Consider the following 19,337-nt stretch of genomic DNA (forward strand, 5'->3'; position numbering starts at 1 on the left):
AAAAAGAAGCACACAGAAAAGCCTCTCCAAACAAAAAATTAATGAAACCCAAGCAGTTGCATTAACTGGACTTCAGGTTTAATGCAGACTTGATCTTCAGGTGGCCTGTCAGCAGTGTATGTATGAGGTTCAAGTACTGCTGCTTCCTTCTGTGGTGGTAATTCTCCTATTTTTCAAATGTATTTGTTTGGGGGTTTTTGTTTGGTTGGTTGTTTTTTAAGAAGAATGCCTTAATTTTTAGGGAGAATATACAACCTCATTTGCACTGAGAAGTACAGGGTAGAGAAGCATATGCCATACTGGTTCCTGTTAACTGGAGTTGTTAGGTGCCCATTTCTACTCTTCTATCCTGGTCTCAAAAGCTGCTGCTCGTTATGTTCATGCAACAAAGATCTATACAGTGGATAAATATGTTCCAAATGCTGATGACTTGGATTATTTGTGTTTATTTTCTTCTTCTTAAATATGAGAGGGTATTTTAAGGTTCCAAGGTCAAGTATTCAAAAACAAAGATGCAAGGAATTTCATGAGGCAGTTGTAGGGAGAGTTATAGTTTTGAGACCTGGGTTTACTGGTCTTATCTCCTTTGTCTCTTTGGCTTAGTACTCCTACAGGGTGAATTAATCCTCATCCTTAGGCACCTGATTGAACTGTAGAAATTAAAAATCTAGTCAAGGAGGCTGAAGGCCACAGTGCTGAAGGTTTCTGGCTAGAGAGAGCTCAACAGCACTCCAGCTTTAGTGCTTTGATCAAATATGTAAATGACAGGATGAATCTGTGCACTGGGGCCTCAGTGTTTCATCTTTCAAAGTGCCGTTAACTTGTTTGAAGTGCATTTTGAAGCAACAACTTTGGGTCAAGAACAGAGACCTAGAAGTTGTGGAATATGTGGAATGAGAACATCGTACCTTGCTCAGAGAGCAACTGGGGGCAGAATTGGCTTTGCTGTGCTCAGATTGTTTATAAGGTGCTGACTTAATTTACTGGAGGTTTAAAAGAATATAATGAACAAGAAGAGAAAGTCGCTGTTGAGGCCACCCTTGACATATAGATCTGCCTCTTACACCCTCCTTACACATGCTGAGAAACTTGATTTAGTGTGTTACTGTTTGCTACTGTGTCCCTGTGCCCAGGTTGTTTTCAGGCTCTTACTTCTGAAAATTCACAATGCAGATTGGGGAAAATTAGTAGTATGAAGTTATGATAAATACAATCCTACAAAATCTAAAATTAATTAGGAGAGGCAGCGGCGTTTGCTCAGTATTACTGAATTATGAAGATTACTACAAGACATGTAATTTGTAGCTTAGTGTGATGTCATGGTGAAAAAAAATCTCTCTATTCTCCTGCTGATTAAAAGTGCACTTTCCTTCTTTTGCCCCTCACAAAGAGAAGTTTGTGGTAGCACAGTGTGACTGTGTGGCTGTGTAAGGAATGCACAGCCATAACTTCCAAAAGCTTGACTTCTATAGCTATAATTGCAAAGGGCTATCTCTAGGCAGAACTGAACATTCAGCATCCTTTTATGTGTGTTGGTTGGCTGTATTTTTGTAAAATTTTGATTGATTGTATGGAAAAAAGAAAAAAATAACATCAGTGTTGCTGTAGTGCAGTGTTACAGTCTCCCATGATACAACAAAGTTGTGAAGGAATATTCCAATGAGGCACAGTGCTCTGCTGATGGGTTTGCTACGGTTTACTTAAAAATAGGAAACTCTTTTGTAGTTATTCAGTGTTGTAATACAGCTTCATGAAATGCCAACATGAACCTATTGCATTTAGGTGGAATTTGAAAACATAATCTGAAGCATGTGTTAGAACACTAGCATTTGCTGTAATGTAACATTTTTTTTACTTGCGTATTTAAGAAAGTTCCTTCTAAACATCTGTGTCACAACTGATTTCCCAAAACGCAAAGTATAACTCAGGAGCTACTGATTTGTACATCCAAATTTTTGAGATTTTCATTTCATATGCCATTTGATTATTTATAACAAAAACCAAAGGTGTTTTCAGTAATTCTGAGGACCACAACAAAAAAGCATTTTTTTACTTTTTATTTCTGTCTTCTAACTTTTGAACAACTGTATTTGTAAGTCAGTTTTTGATAATGACTTTGATTGTTGAGGAAATAGAAGGAAAGTAATGTCACAGGCACAGTGAAAGGCAGTACACACATCTGTCTGAATACTTGATAAGTTATCCTGTAAGATAGCTACAATAATTTCTTGTGTATATAAGGTTTCTTAAAATAAATTGTTTGATGTGGAAAATAAGTTGATTGTATGAGTAGAAGCTTGTAAGAATATTGAAATAAATGATATAATTTTGTGCAAGTCAGATATTGTTATACTATTTCAGTGACTGGGAAAGCCAACTTAAAATAATTCAGGTCTTAGTTCCTGAATTTTTTTCCTTTGAAATGGATTTTATGCGTAAACCTGTAAAGCATATTTATTCAATGAGGTTTTGAAAGATACAGATGCAAGAGATAGGTATCATAAAATGTTCTTCTGTAACAAGACAGGGCAATAATAAGGAATTTTCTAATTTTTACACTACCTGTACTCCTGTTAAAATTTTAAAACCTTAAAAATCATTGAGTATCTCTAAAATGTATCTGGTACTTACTTACTAAGGTTGGTGCAGCTGATGATGTCGTTTCCAGTATCACTTCTAGAACTGATAGGTGCTTCATGTGTTCTCAGCAAAAATGAAAATATTTTGGTGTTACTCTTACTGTAACTAAAATATTTCCAAAACACTTTGGTTTACACACCTTGCTGATGTCCCATAAACCCTAACTGTTGTTGTTGAAACAGTTCTGTAAAGTTCATAGTGTTATTTGCATTCATGGTTACAACTTGTTCCATGTGAACATTTATCTCCTGTGCTGTCAAACAGCAAAGGAAAAAGGTTTACTCTGTTGCATGAAAATTATTCTATGAAATGGTTTAATCTAAAAAGAAACCCTTAATTGTGTCTAAAATAAAAATTCCAAAATGGAATCTTGTACAGAACTGTTGGTTTTTTTTTCAGTAAAGTTTGTTTGCTTACCAGCTTTATGTTTATCCAAAATTACAGAACAAAAGCTTGTAATTATTTTTATTTAAGGCAAAATGTAAGTTGAAGTTCACCTAACACTTATCTAGGGATTTTAAAATAAAACTGAGAATGTGCTGGTTAAAGTGGTCCTTTTCTTTCTTTTTCATATGCTACTGGCAGAACACATGTGAGGAAAAACATCCTATAACATGGACTGTTTGTTTTCTTGTTTGCTTCTGTATATTTTTTTTCCCTAAAAAAGGTTTTGAAAACTTCTGTACATTTTTATTCTTGCTGATATACTTCTGTTTTTAACAGCCTGCAAATAAAAAGTCCATTTACATGTATTTTTACGTGAATTAAGAATTAGTTTATGGATTGTTCCACATTCTACCTCAGCTTTGCAGTTGTGAATTCTGCAGACATGTTGTGAGAAGGGATTTTATTTACAGTGCTTTTTTGAGGTTTAGCTCAACTGGCTTTGTTTCCACTGTGAAAGAAATATAAAATGTCCACTTATGATAACTTAGAGTGAATAAACATATTCAGTACTTGTGTGCTGCTTCTGTTGTATCACTTTTCAGTAAGTGACATAATCATAATCTTTAAAACTCCCTGTGAAGAAAAATTTTCATCCTTGTAGAAATTTATTTTTCCTGGGATTCTGCTGGCTTCTTCCAAATCTAATGAAGTAACAGATTAAAAGCTGAGGTAAGATACATCAAGATATATACTATGGGCTTTTTAATTTGCTTTGTTAATGTTAACTAATTGATGGATCTCACACTACCATGGTAAGGCTGATGCCTTCCAAGTGGCTCTGATGAAGGGCCTGATGATGCATTTCATGCAGTTGCATTTGGAATAGGTTTTATCTCTTACCTCCCACTTCCCAAAAAAATGCCATTAATTGTCATAGGTCAGGAAGTGCGCTGTGTTCTGGTCCTAGATGGTTTGTATACACACATAATTGTTAATTTTAGTCTAGGATCTGTGTGGAAGGCAGAACCATTCAGGAAAAAGGGTTAGGGTGCAGGAGTGCTCCCTCAAGCTAGCTGAAGGGCTTTTCCACCTGCTTTTCCTTCTGTCCAGTGACTCTTGTGTTATCTGCATAGTGGTCCTCCTTCCACTCAAGGAGTATGTGTGTCCCTGGGCTAAGGTTAGGGAATTAGGGGACAGGTAAATTCTTCCAGACTGAGAGGGCCTACAGCTTGCAGTGGGGTTTGAGTATCTTTATATGAACAAAGAGCATCCCCATTTGTCCGTGGCTTGTTGTAGTCTTGTTTTGAGGTAATCCTGTTAGAGTTAGAGCTACACTTGAGTGCTTTGGTCATGTATTGGATACACAGCTTTGGCTGCATCCATGATGTTAGATTGGGCCTTGGAAGTTGTGCTGCTACTTTGCTGGATTGTGAGGGAAACATTAGCAGGAACTACTTGCTTGGGGCAAATCAGGGAGTTTTCATACTTATGTGGAAACCTAAGATCCACATACAGAGGATTTGCAAAATAGCTGCATGGGTTGAGTTTAGACTTTTCTGGTTTAAGTTCCTCAAACTGAAAACAATACATCAGCACCAGCATCTTTCCCTTACACAGATTCCCAAGCCTGAGTCGTTCCCCCTTATGCTTATTGCATTTTCACCCCCCACTTTGTCCAGAGTTGTAAAACCAGGTTATTTTCCTCAGAAGATTGCTGATCCCACCACATGTGCTTATCACAGGGACGTAATCATGTGACTTTTGGCTTTGAAATTATTTTTACACATCCATTCTCATTTAGACACCTGCAGAATATCAGCTGGTACATTTTTGAATGTACTGGGTTCTGGAATTGGGTTTTCATAAAACTGATCAATTTTATCATCTTTTCTCAACACTGAGCATTTTCATGGAAGGGAAAGTTTGTACTAATTTTTAAATTATTTTTTCTTTCAAAAATTAGTGTGGCTTTATTAGGTCCTTACATTCAAGAGATTTGCATCATTATTTGCTCAGAAAGGCTGAGAACATCCTTTCTATGTATTTTATGAAACACAACATGAAGAACTTGATTAATGAAAATGACTCTTTGAAATTATTTAGACTTAAAAATCCCAAATTAACCCTTCCTAAATTATTTCCTGCCCCTGTTAAGGAAAAAGAAACATTAAATTCTTTTGGGAACTCTGCTTTTAAATATTAGCAAACAAGGATAAAGCATTTTAAAGTTTGAGCATTTTGTAATAAGGTAGTTTTTTCTCAGTCAAATGGCTTGAAGAGTGGGTATTGCACCTGTTGACATTTCTACTTTTCTCCATCCTTTTTTTTTTGTCTCTTTTGTTGTTACTCTTGTTACAGTTCACCAGAATAAAGTGTGGTTTTTTTTAAGGGCAAATAACTTCATAGATCTGCGCTGAGATACAGCTGCATAAGCACTCCTTCCCCATCACCAAGGGTGTAGAAGCAGCTAAAATGTAACGCCAGCCGTGGCACTGCAGGACTAGAGATGGGGAAGTGTGCTCAAGCACATGCTCAGGAAAGTTAGGACAAAGTTTCACAAGCATTCACTCCTGCATCTGCATGCCACTCCAGCAGCAGGATGGATTAGGCTGTAGTCAAATGCTGGACAAATCCAAGATGATATTTTTGTTCAAATTTGCAGTAGATAGTAAAACATGTGCCAGATTTCCTCTGGGTTTATGTAAGACTGCCCAGTACAAATTTAACCCATCAAAAATACTTAATAGGTTGGGATTGCAGAATGAGGCTACCCTGGAGCAGCATGATCCACATCTGCAAAATCCCCCCTCTGCTTGGGGGTTTCTGTGTCCTCAGCAGCAGCAGTGAAACGGTAGCAGGCACAGAGGGGCAAGGACAGGAAAAATTAGTACTATCCCTACCTTCTTCATTTTCTTGTCTGGGAAACGTGATTAAGTCAGCATTCCTGAGAAAGGTAAAGTACTTTTTTTTGAATTTTGAGTACAGAAATGATGCTCGATGGCACTGTCCCCAGAGGATGATTAAAGCTCACAGGGTCTTCAGAGAAAATAATGTGCAGCTCCCATGCACCCACAGGTCTAACTTTCTTTTACTGCAATCCTCAGTTCCTCTCTTCCGTGTTTATCCACTTTATTTGGATGAAAGGTGAGGAGGAAGAGGAGGAGGTGCTCTTTCGGCTGGAGGCACTTCAGCAGCCATCAAGGAAGGCTGCGTTTGCGGGGGTGCTGCCTTGGCAGGTTCTGGGGAGAGAGGGAAACCCTGCCTGGGTAACAGGAGCAGCTGCTCAGGTGCCATCTGCTCCCCTCGCCTCTTCTGACTTTTTTTTTTTTTTGAGGGAAAACGTGAGCAAATACTCTCAGGTTAATGTTTATTTGAAGTGAGAACGACAGACAAACAGAAACGACAAACCCCGGCTTTTCTGTGAGCTTCCCCTTGTGAAGACTGCTCACTTGCAGTCCCTGAGCCCTCTCCCGGCTTCCCCGGCCAGGGCCGCCCTCCGTCCTTCCCCCGGGACGCGTTGCCAGGGACACCGCTGTGCCCGGGAGCGGCTCCGGGGCTGGCGGGGCAGCGGCGCGGCGGAACCGCGGTAACCGGGGAACGGGCCGAGGCAGAAAGGGCCGAGGGGCTGGTTTGGTTAGGGCTTGGGGTTTTTTGGCAGTTCCCCTATTAGGGAATAAAGCCCGGACTTTGGAAATATGCCCCCTCCTACCCGCCTTTCTGTTGCTATTGCTGCAGCGGCTGACACGGGCTGGCTGTAACCCCCCTTTGCGAGTCATCTTTGCAATATTAAATTTTATCTCGCCTTTAAACATTCCTCCCCACCCCCCAAAAAAAAAAAAAAAACAAAGCAAAAAATCCCCAAAAAAGCATCAAACAGACAAACCAAAACCCAACCAACCAAAACCCCCAAACAAACAGAAAACCCCAACCCCAAAGCAGAGCTCCTGCAGGTGCAGAGCTGTGCCCGGTGGTCCGTGCGTGGTGCGATTGAAGCCCCGTGAACTTCAGCTGATCATTACACCTTATCTTTACAAGTTCAAGGCCAGAAAGGTTTTTGTTACTAAGTGCTGCAGAAGGGAGTAGCTTTCACGGAGCAGGAATTTATAGTTATCTAAGAATTTCTTCTTTGCATCTCTTGCTCCTTTGAAAGGGGTTTGCTAGCTTTGATGTGAATTTAAGGGAGACACTAGAGGATATTGCTTAGAAGGATCAAACCCTTGTACTAAAGATGTAATAGGAACCTTGTAACAGTTTTGCATTCCAAAGGATAAACAATTTATTTGTGTGAGCAGTTCATTTAGTTGAACATCAATTTTGTAATGAAGCTATATTGTTCTGAGACCAAAAAATACAGAATTTTGGTAGTTTGTGGTGGCAAAAACAACTACCATTATATAAATACGACAGTTATGACTCAATTACAAACTTTTTGCTAGCGCTGTTTAGTGGCTGAGTTGACAGCAACCTGCTCCACATTTTAACCAACCAGAAGTCAAATAATTTGTGAGTGTTGATTTTGGGACTAAAAAACACACTAGAATAAAATGTAAGTTACAACTGCTAAATAAAACTACAGCACTAATCAGTTTTTAATTTGGTATATGCCAATATACTGAAGTATTTCTAAAATATTTTCATTTTGTTGACTACAGTAAAGTATAGTAGGCGTTATAGGAAAATTGCAGCTGTTGGCAGTGCGTGATGGTCTGTTTTTTAAATCTACCATTTAAGTAGTTCTGTTACAGAAGTTATTTAATTCTAGCACTGATAAAGTAAAAACAGTAGAATGAATTGTTTGTGCAAATCCCTAAATAAGCACTTAATCTTGTCTTAGCAATTACCCTTTTCATTGTTTAGGGAATAAACAGCAGCTCCTTGTTAATCATTTTGGAAAAGCAATGAGAGAAAGCATCTGGAGAGTTCCAAATTCCTTAATTTGTCCATACAGACAAAGGATGAAGTCAACCAGAAAGCATGTTAAGTAATGTTTAGAGTAGGTGATGTATCTCTCTAATTGCCTTCAGATGACTGTTGTCTTTCATCACATTAAATACATTTATTATATTTAGATGCAAAGTCACCTCTTCTTAAGAGAAAAACAGAAGATGAAAATGCTTTAACTGCTTATTGTAGTAGTAGCAGCAGGTAAGAGTAAAATTTTGCTTGTAATGAAGATTTCATTTGGGCCCATTAATCAAGCTCAAAATTTGCCTCTTTGAGGCCAATGAACAGCAGGAGCGATTTTTATCTTTTCAGTAATACCTTTCAATGATTACTGCAAAGGGAGGAGGGTAGATCTGAGCAGTGTCCTTCTGAAAGGAATTTAGAAAATCTCTTTGGTAATTTATTTGAGCTGCTGAGAACACTTGAGTTAGTTTTACATGTTTCTGGAATATTACACTAATGCAGAAAAACTCCGTAGGTATATAACAATAACATATAAAAGTACTGCAAGTAGTGAGTTGGCCTAGTTACAAGAAGGAATCAGCAAGGGAAAATAGGACTTTACTGAGTGGATAGTGAGTATTTGGGTGTTTTTGGCACTTTCTAATATGCAAGAGCGAGTGACAGAACTGAGTTGTGAAATATTACTCGCAAATTTTGATTTATGTTAATATATAATTATCAATACATTTTGAGATCCCTGATAGGCAAATTGGGCAAAGTGTTATCTATAAAGAAGACCCAAAATATACATATATAATATAATGTACAAGATGGTTAATTTGTGAACCAGTTTTTTCCCACCTCCTCAAGTCACTCTGGCCTATTCCAGCTGACCAGCGACAGGACAAGAGGACACAGTCTTTAGCTCTGCCAGGGGAGGTTTTAGGTTGGGCATTAAGAGGAATTCCTTTGCAGAAAGGATGGTTAGACATTGGGATGGACTGCTCAAGGACGTGGTGGAGTCACTGTCCCTGGAGGTGTTTAAGGAAAGACTGTGCTTGACACTCAGTGCCATGATCTGCTTGACACGGTGGTGTTTGGTCACAGGTCGGACTTGATGTTCTCAGAAGTCCTTTCCAACCTCATGGGTTATGTGTGATTCATTTTAATCTGTTTTTGTATGTGTTAACAGAATCTGAGTCACTGTAGATAGTGCCTGAACCTTCTCATGCTCATTGCAGTTTGTAGCTGTTGTGCTTTTCTGAGGTGATGTGCATGCTGGCTGCTGCTACCAAGAAAAATCTGCCGCAGCCAAGTGTGCAAATGTTTCAACACCCATTTTTTCAGGTGTTTCATGATGGATGTCATCTTTCTGGTAGCAACAATTAATAATAATAATAATCAACTCCACTGCTGCATTGTATTTTCAGAAGTTAGAACAATTTTATGCACATATACACATAAATATTCATTGTCTTAAGAAAAAACATTGCAACATTGCAGATTTGGGTTATGTAATTTTGTTTGATTTCAGAATATGAAAAGTTCTATATAAATATGTAGGTAAAAAGGGCCCACTGATTATCTTAACATCTGAGGGGGGAAAAAAGATGTATTTCAGTTAAGATAGGGCCTGTGTTATTGCTCAGATCCTTTTAAAACATATCAGTATAGAAGAGATGCAGGACAAAAGGAGAAGTGAAGTAAAAACTTGGAGCAAGTGAAAAGCAGTGGCAAAGGAAGCAGTCACTGCATGAAGGCTGCCTGTGTAGCTGAACTGGTGAATATTCCCTGGACAAACCAATATGAATGTGTCTGTTTTAGTTAGATGTGTGTTTGAGTACTGTGGAGACAATCAGAGCTCATAAGCTACTACAGAAACTTTCCCATGGTGTTCTTCTTTCATGCCCAACTTTGCTGATGGTAACCTATGAGACAGTTTAGCAAAGCATACCAGTGAAAAAATAATGTAATGTGCCTTCATATTACAAATCTATTTCATTTTCAACCTTTCCCCCCTCTTTCTCCCATTTGTTCTGTAGAAACAAAGGAAGAATGAAGTCAACAAAGGTTCGTGAGTCATCATTTTTGGTATGTCAACCCCAATGTGTTCAGGTGCTTTGGGAATGGGAAGAAGAAATCCCTGCCCTGAGCTCAGTCTATGGCAGAGCATTGACAAGTCACTCAGGGTGGTGATGGGTGTTTAAATGCCTGCTGGGAGCTTTGTGTTTCAGAAAAGATTTTTTAAAATTATATGTTGTGGGAAAGGGGTCTGGGCTGTGTGCAGGCAATGGCAGTGGTAGTGGAATTTGACAGCATTGAAAGGAGAAATACAGCAGGAAATAAAAGAGAAGCTGCCAAAAGCAGAATGGGAGTGAGTGGCTTTAACAGTTGGCTGATTTCAAAGTACATGGATAGACATAAAAGTCATGAAAGTTGTTGTATCTGAATCAAATGAAGTTTTCCAACTAAAGGCTGGGAGATAAAGGCATTTATTTGGTAAAACAGTCAAAACAAAAATGGTCAACAATTACAAAAATCACCTTATATTGTTGATCTTCTAAAGAACACCTATTACTAATAAATCTGAAGGTCCAAGTAGATATTGCTCTTAAGTAATGTAAATATAGGCTTTGCTTTTGTTTAGCATATGAAGCTAGATGAAAACTTCATTTTCTTGCAGGTAAGTGGAAAGAGATCAAAAAAATTAATAATTGAGTGATAATAAGTGAGTAGGAGAAACACCCAAAACTTAGATTTATTTAGAGCTGATTGAGTATTAATGTGTTAATCTCTCTAATTCTTTTAACACTTCATTAATTCTATTTTCCTAACAAAAATCAGTATAGATTATATAATACTTATGAAACATTAGAAATCTGATTTTTTCCATGGATAGAAAAATGCCACATCTGCATTGCAAATATTACCCCTATAGGAAAGTCATGCCAATTTAATTGAGTTGTCTGATACGTCTGACTTGTGATTGGCTGATGGGAACTCACAGAAACATAGAAAACTATTAATTTTAGAGCATGCATGTTTCCTGCTAAAAGTATGATGATAACACCAACTTTCCTAGTGTGGTGTCACCATGATTAGTTTTATATTTGCCAAGGCACTGGAGGATGCAGAGATCTGCGTCTGTAAATCTCACTAAAACTGTAGATGAGTCGAACAGTAATTCCCATTGACTTTGGCACCTGGCTTCATTTAAACTTCTTTTAAATACTTCTGGATGTGTAGCTGCATCTTTAAAGTGTTCCTAATTTAAAAATCAAAACATACAAATCTAATTTGTATGAAAAACATAGATTTTGGAAGTTTCGGGTCTAAAGCTGTTGCGTTGATTAGTGCTGCTGAATGGGGGCCTCTTTTCTTGAGCTATGCTCTGAAATGTATTTATTTCACCAGTTTTGAGACGTACTCCTTCTTTCCGTGAAGTCATAAGCTGTGGTTTTTTTGGGAAGAAAAGGAAAAACCTACATTCATGCAGTACTACAAATGTAATAATGTACATAACCATCATACCCAGTGTTACTGTTTCCAGTCTCCATCCATAGTTTTGCAGCCCTGGTGTATTACAGAATGAGAAAAATGCCCTCTACATGAAAGAATTTCATGTGGTTGTACATGTGAAACAAGCAGCGTGAAGCAAAAGTAAGACAAAAGCAGTGAGGAGATGGCACATGCTTTCCCTTACTCCCTCAGAACAGTGATAAAGTGTTGAGAAAATTAGCAGCCCTTTTATCTCCCAGATAATGTGCTGTGTTCTATGTGGCCATGAGTTTTCTGCATGTGTCAGTCCGGCTTGATGAGAGTGGCAACTCCTTTGTGGAAGAGCACAGCTGAGTGTCTTTGAAGGAGATGAATGCAATTAAACTTGATGGGTCTAATCTAGTGTCAACTAGCACAGGGAGGAAAGATTAAAGAATAGAGCTGGGGATATTATAGCAACTAATCCAAGGTGATTTATCTTCTGCTGCAGTCTAAACTAGTAGTTTTTCCTTATTCCTCAGGGATTTCTCTCTGTGTTGCATGGTAAATGCTTATTTTACTAGATGTGGACATATTTGTAAAGTTCTTCAGGGTTTTTTTTTTTCCTATATGGAATGGGTAGGGGCTGAACTTGTAATTTATCTCAGCCTAGAAATTGATGTTGATGTAGTAAACATGAAGAGAAGATGTCTTTGTCTCCATTGCAATACCTTTTTCCAAAAGCAGTCATTATCTGGGGGTGTTTTGCATTTTGTAATTCATACCCAAATGTACCAGGATTGTAGTTTTGGTTTAGTCCTGTGTGAAAGCTGATGGAGAACAAATCTCATGTTCAATTCTCTGCCATGTGTGCTTCCATCATAGCCTAAACTTAGTTCTGTTCTGAAGAGGTTACATTTCATAGGTTTTAGTTACTATTGATTGAAAAAAGGAAAAAAGTTCTGTCTAATGAAACTCTACCAAGACTTCAGGTCTGAATTTTCATCTTGAAAGACTTAAGTAACAAAGGCCAAGAAATCCACCACATTCCTGCTCTACTGCAGAAGAGCAGAACATCACAAAAAGGAGAAAGCCTACTATAGAATCTAAAGGGCACAGCTAAAAGAACAAGTGGTGTGAAAAGAGACTGTAACGGAAAGACAGAGGCAGTGCTTGCCATGGAATCAGGACTTGAAAAAGAATGAAAGGTAGTCATTATGGTGATGGCTGGGGATGAGAAAGCATCAGTCAGGAAGCTGAAGTAATGTCCAAGTGATGGAGTTCAAAAGGACCTCTAACCTTGAAAGGTTAGAAGTAAAAAAGCGAATGGCAAGACAAAAAGTGACTTGGAGGAGCAGATAGAAGTGTCTGAGTAGGCATGGGCTCTTCAGCCTGGTAGAGAGACTGTGGATGAGAGATATGATAGAAATCTGAAAAATCATGAGTGGCACAGAGAAGATGGATAGCCATTGCTTTTTTGCAGCATATCTTCTGAACGAGAAATGAGGGGATGTGCGGTAGAACTGAAGTCTAAAAACCAAAGTGATTCTTTGCATAAGAGACCCCTGAGGAATCCCTTTGCATTAAAGTTTATACAGGTTGAAAGAGTGACTGGATAAGTTTGTAGAAAAAGGGCCTTTTGGATGTTGCTAAATATATAGAAACTGCTGGAAATAGCCAGAGCTGCAAACAGTGGGAGGGGATTGTTGAGGGGAACTATCTTCCTTTAGTGCTGGTGTTGGTGGCTGAACTTGGAGATGAAGGTGGTGACTCGTAGAAAAGTGGCTCTTTAATGTATTTTTCAGTAAGTGTGTTGCTCTGGGAATAATACTCCGCAACATTTGGAGTAATGCCCCGGAGCAGCTTAATCAAACAAAAAAGGACTGAAGAAAAATCTTCCAAAAATGTGATGTCTAAAGGTTTTATGTTCATTCTGTCTTCACAGAAATCTCATGACCACGTTCTTTTGGATATTCCCGTCACTAGAGAGCAAATGAATCACTATCGAGCTGCAGCTGAAACTGCTCAAAGTGAATTTGCAGCACTTTCAGTGAAGTATGACTGTGCCCAATCAGAGGTACATCTAGAAATAATTTCAAATCTTTCTCCAAACCTGAAGATATTTTGCAGTCTCCTTATGTAGAGAATAGAAAGCTTGCAGAAAGTCCAAAACTTGCCTTTCCTACAGAAGTTTTGGGTTTTTGCTTTTAGAATATCTGTGTGATTTATACTTTGTTTCCTTCTGTGAACTGATCATAAGTTTGTATTTGGAAGATTTGAAACAGTGTAGCTTTTTATTGTAATCTATGTGCAATATGTTTATATAAAATCTGAAAATTAATTAAATTATGGTTGTATAAATGTTCAGATAGATAGCCTCCTCTTCCTGCTGGAGAGTTAAGATCTAGCTGCTTGTCTTTACTCATGTCTCCCTTTTATTCAAGTTATAACTCCCCAAATGTGCTCTGCTTTCGTCACCAGTGAAATTGTGTTTGTGCTAATGAGCTTGATTGTAGCTACAGAGACTGAAGAACATGTACACATACTTTTTAATTTGATCAGTTGATCCTGAAGTTACTGCAGGGTTCCCCTACATTTAACATTTATCCAGAACTGGTGCCTTAAATTTAAATTTTAAGAAGCCATACAGAATATAATGTTCTCATACAAAGAATTTATTACTGGAAATGTTGAATGGCTTTATTGCCAGAACTTCTGACTGATTTATAGATTTTTCAAGACAGTGCTTGCAAAAGCATAGTCAAAAAAGCAGCTGTTCATGCTCTTGTTAATAAAGACCTTCATGACCCAGCTGAGGTCAGAGCCTTGTTCTGCTGAGTGCTCTCTAAAATTCATGATATGGGATTATTCTTGCTTTTTCTGCTATTGGAACTGACCACAAAGACAATGGACAGATGAAAAAATATCACATGGGGAGTTGAACCACAGAGAAATTTTAAGGTTATGAACACTCTAAGATACCATAGCTTGGTCCAGCTGCCAAGCAAAGCAGTGCTATTGTTCCTTCAGCTGCTCATTTCCTTCCCCACACTGCCCCACCCCTTGTGCCTGCACAGATGTATGTGTAGTTTTTACAGTGCGCTGTTGTGTCCATGCAATTGAAAAATAATTCCTTTCCTTCTGAGTTGCTTTTTAACCAGATCAGTTTCCCAATCTTGTTTCGCCTTGTAGCCGTACAAGTGCTTCTTCTAGCACTGAGAGGAGGGTGGAGTATGGAAATGAAGCCCGTGGACCTGGGAAAAAGCCAAGCTGCTTTTCTCAAACTCAGTGCTGCTCCAGAGTATCTGATAAAGCTGCACTTGCACGTGAAACACAAGCTTATTGAAGGCTGTGCTGCTGCTACAAGGGTGATCCTCCTACCTGATTCCTCAGCGTTAGCCTTTGCTCTGTGATTCTCTTTCTCCTCTGCAAGAGAAGTGAACTATTTTATATGGGTTGTTATTGAAGTTGTTTGTAGAGGAGTCAGACAAACACAGGGCGGGTGTGAGGGAGAGGACAGGTGTGCGTGGCTGGAAAGAGGAGAAGCAGGACCTCCCTTTTCCAAGGCAGTTGCTGTTCTGTTGCCTCACCAGCCTCTCAAATTTCTCTGAGTATGTTGGGTCACACTGCAAGACTCCAGCAGAGAAGTGAATTTCCCATTGTTCTGGATTTCAGCTTAATGTCCTAAATTTTTTTTCCCCTTAAAATGTTTGCCACAGTTTAGAAGTTTGGTCATTCACCATAAAGAACGGTTAACTTGGCTAAATTATTTGTCTGGTAATTTTATGTGATAGGACAGAAGTCCTTCAGATTGCATCTTGGTGCTGTTAGTTGGAATTGTCAGGAAAACTGAAATATGCCTTAACACTTCTTGTGACAAAAAGTCCACTTTAAATTACTTGTTCCTAATAAAAAAAAAAATCATGTGGAAATTTTGCTCACCTGGTGAGTCTCCCTCATGTGAAGTTTCCTAGAGAAACTTCTAACAGGAATAGTTCAATGGAAAATGGTATTTTTAACAAAAAGATAGAGGAAAATCTACTAAACTCCATGAGCTCTTGGAAAGCTCTAACATCATCCTTGTAATAGGTCTTTAACATTTAAAGGTGATTTTCCTCCTCCTACCCTTCCTTTAAAGGCTCTGTTGCTGTTCCTGTGTAAATACAACTTTAATTTGATTACCATATTCAAAAATAACTATTTGCATAAGATGAGAAGAGGGTGCCTACCACACAATGCTCCAAAACTTTACCTGCTTCTGAATATGCCTCAAGCCATCAAGTCTCCACATTCATACAGCAGGATACTTTGCTGTTACAACTCCCTGCAGCTCTAGATTATCTGTGGAATTGAGCACCAGATTTGGAAGCACCCAGGCAGCAGGCAAAAAAGAGGGAATAGCGGTGTTGATAACTTTGCTGTACTGCAGATACATAGGAGACATGAGTTGAGGTTGTGCAGCAGAACTTAAGTTAGACTTTTCCTAAATTCTGAATTAGTAAATAAACTTATCTTCCTGTAAGATGTTGTCTTGAAAAGTTGTATTGTGTTACCCAACAGTAGCTTTTGTTTTTGCAAACCTCTTCAATTTCTTTTTCCTAGTCATATGAAAGTAAATTTGTGTTCCTCTACTCAGTCCTGTAGTGATAGAAATGTGTTTCTTTTCACATTACTAAGTTTGTAATACAGTCATGTTATTTCAGGCTGGGAAAACCATTCTTCATTAATTGTCTCCTTTTCTATCTATAGCTTCTTAAACTCAGGTCGAGCATGATCTCTAAAGAAGCTTCTTTTCAAGAGCTGAAGGCTGAAGCTGAAAGCTATAAGGAAAACGAGGCTAGACTGACGTCCCGCCTCCTGTCTTTGCAAACACGAATCCAGGAGATGGAGGAAGAGCTGTGCGTGCTCGCTGCTTCTAAAACCCAGGCTGAGCTGGCAGCGCAGGTGGCATGCAAGGAAAATTTGGAGCTGAAGGAGGAGCTTCATGAGAAAAGTGCAGAACTTAAGTAAGAGTCATGTGAGATAAGAAACTACTTTTTTTGGGTGGGATGAGACAATGGTACATTTGTCAATATAGAGAAGTAAGTAGGTGGATAGACTTTATTGCAGCTCTGAATTCTGTTACAGTGCCTGAGTGTGTGGAAGGTGTTGAAATTTGAATTTTGTTTTGAGTTGGTAGTCAATACTTAGAGGTTTGAAGGTTTTGTACTTTGAAGGTGAAATGCATTGAACTTACAAAATGTAGTATCCTTTAACTGTACTGTTCTTAGCATAGTGTATCAGATCACTGATATGTCAGTTCTACATAATTGCTCATGTTTCGTGTCTGTAGGATGGAGACTTGTAGCAAAATTGATTGGTATGAAAATATTCCGAGCTCTTAAATTCCAAAATCAGTCAGTCCCATTAGTAGACACCTGGAATTTTAAAACAGATTTTTCTGCCCATTATCAGACTAATATCTGTGACTCTATCAATACTGTCTAGAGAAGGAGTGAGTGTTTACCAGAGCAAGGTGAGTGTTTACCAGACACCTGTCTTTCCCAAATGAGTGTTTGGCACATCTCTGCCAGGTTTTATGCATTAAAAGTGATTAATTAAGTAATTTTAAAACTTAGAGAAAACCATTACAGTGCACTTGTTTATTAGCAGCTGATTTGCCAAAAGCCCTGCCTGGAGAGTGCAGTTTTACATAATGGTTGTTAAAATTCTTTAGAATGCTGTTTCTGGTAGGGGAAAAAAAAAAAAGAAGAAGAAAAGGGAAGAAAAACCTCCTATCCCATTTGCTTGCCTAACTCACATGGGAGAAAACTTCTGGAATACTGTTTCATACTTGCCTGCAATTATAGTGATACAATCAATTTTATGGGAATAAATCTCTGCTGTCACTCCCAGAGCAGTCCTGGCTGCTCTCTTTGGCATACAATACTTGTGTAATCAGTTCTGTTTGTGCTGATGTGTGGTGGTCAGGACCAGGGGACTGCTCCAAGAGAGAAGTGAGCAAAAAAAAAAGCTTGATTTCCACCTCTACCAATCCCAGCTCTGGTTCACTGTGCACCTGGAGTGTGCCACTGGGCTTCTGGCAAAAGGGAGGAGATACAGGGATAGTGGCTCTGCTAATTTGGAAGGAACAAACATGTCAGGTTGCTCATGAACATGCAGTGTTTGCTTCCAAAGCTTTTTGTTGTCCTCAGCTAATGTTTACATGTGTCATTTCACACTAACCAATGTGTAAACTCAGTGAACTTCAGTCACTTATTCTGGCCACCCTGGTAGTGCCTGGCACATGACTGGTCCTAATTAGGTGTTCAAAAAAGATTTTCACTTAAAACCACTAATGAGAGGGAAGAGCAAGCCAGCATGCATGAAGTGCACATTTGCATTCTATATCTTGCGGATACAGTAAGAAATGTTTGGTGAATTCTCTGATTGGCTCCCAGGATGTGCACCTCTTCTATCGAAAATGGTGCTTTTCTACTCAACATGTCGATTGCCATGGTATTTTTAGAGTGTGAACTGTCAAAAGCTTTTTTCTTCTTCTTTTTCCTTCCCTTCTCTTTGCTCATTAGTTCTGAAGAGCTAGCAAAACTGTGAAAAAGCTGTGTTCTACTTTTTTGTACCTGATTGCCTATTTTCTATGTGCTCACACCTCTATGGCCCTACTGCAAGTAATTAGATTATTCGTAAAGTTATCAAATGAGTGCTTTGTACTTCAGATTTTTTATTTTTAGCAGCAGGCATGGTTTTGTTAGTGGATACCTCAGGTTTTTAGAGCCATAGAACAGTTGTGGGTGGTCAATCTTATATAATATTCTGACATATAGGCATGCTTTTATGGCATGTCTGAGCCTAATACCTTTTCACCTCTGATATATCCCTCCTCACAACAACAGTGCAGCAATCATCTCATGGTTTAGTTTTGTTGGGGCTGCAGAGGAAAGGAAGGTGCCCAGAGGTGAGGAAGCTGTGAGGGTTCTTGTGCTCAGAGGGACAGTGTCTGCTGCAGAAGGCAGAGCCCTTTTGGCTCACGGTGTGTGCTGTGCAGCACTATGTGGAACTGCCCTCACTGTGTCCAGAGCAGCAATAGATGTTTTCCATTCCTCTCTGTTATTCTGTCACTCTCTTTCACTTTGCAGCATTTTCAGCAGCTGTGCTGCTCTCCCTCCTAAGGTTATGTGTTAAATCTTTTCATGGACTGTTTTGCTTACTGATTTATAATCATTCAACATACTGTGTTTGCATCTCCCATTGGAGTCTCTTTGGTTATGGAATGATGCTCTGTTTGATTAACAGCTGGGAGAGGAAGAAATCAGACATGGAAAAGAATGAGTCCAACAATGACTGCTGGACCCACCTTAAAAACTGAGAATAGTGCTATGCTCTGATAAGCAAATGAATTTCAATAAAATATTTGCTCTAGACACTCATTTGGTTACGTCTCAGGTCTTGATTTATTCTAGAGTGAAGAACTTGCTTTAGAAAGAACCTTGTTCTTCAAATGAAAGCTAGTATTACAAATTTTCCACTACCAACCTACCAGGTCTTGCACTCTTCCACTGAGAACCTCACTCGTGGGTGGAACTGAGAGGTGCTGGAGTTGGCATTTGGATTACACTGGTGGTTGTTTTGAGCTCTGTTTGGTTGGCTGGTTTTGCTAACCTGTTTGTTTGTAGTTTTTCATAAGTGATGTGTGTTTCAGCACCATGAGCAAGATTTTTTTCTGTGTTTCCTACCAAATCAGTCTGTGGTGGTTCTTGTTTGCTGGACCTATCTTTGTTCCTGGCAAGGGAAAGAAAATAACCACATTTGTATTAAACTCACTGTTAATTTATTTGGTTGGTTGTTCTTGTAGAGTCTTTACAAACTGACATCTGCTCTTAAGGCTGAGAACACGTTTAATGTGGGATATGCATCTGAGTGATAAGCACCTGTTGCGTGAAATTGAA

At 38.8% G+C, this 19,337-nt stretch overlaps 1 protein-coding gene across 2 annotated transcripts in view; it reads left to right on the forward strand.

The window, feature by feature from the left end:
• LOC135296682 (coiled-coil domain-containing protein 170-like) overlaps positions 1–19,337 on the forward strand; it is a 46,595-nt gene that overhangs the window by 6,412 nt on the left and 20,846 nt on the right. The window contains exons 1-5 of one of the 2 annotated variants that reach the window (XM_064413345.1): positions 7,654–8,024; positions 8,097–8,172; positions 9,957–10,005; positions 13,337–13,468; positions 16,141–16,397. In XM_064413345.1, coding sequence (XP_064269415.1) covers positions 8,012–8,024; positions 8,097–8,172; positions 9,957–10,005; positions 13,337–13,468; positions 16,141–16,397 — 527 coding nt within the window. In that variant the 5' untranslated portion in view covers positions 7,654–8,011. Of the gene's footprint in view, positions 1–7,653; positions 8,025–8,096; positions 8,173–9,956; positions 10,006–13,336; positions 13,469–16,140; positions 16,398–19,337 lie in introns of those variants that run through there. The other variant, XM_064413346.1, reaches the window with a different exon arrangement.

The sequence above is a fragment of the Passer domesticus genome, chromosome 3, assembly GCF_036417665.1.
Source record: "Passer domesticus isolate bPasDom1 chromosome 3, bPasDom1.hap1, whole genome shotgun sequence".
In the NCBI taxonomy this organism is placed as follows: domain Eukaryota; kingdom Metazoa; phylum Chordata; class Aves; order Passeriformes; family Passeridae; genus Passer; species Passer domesticus.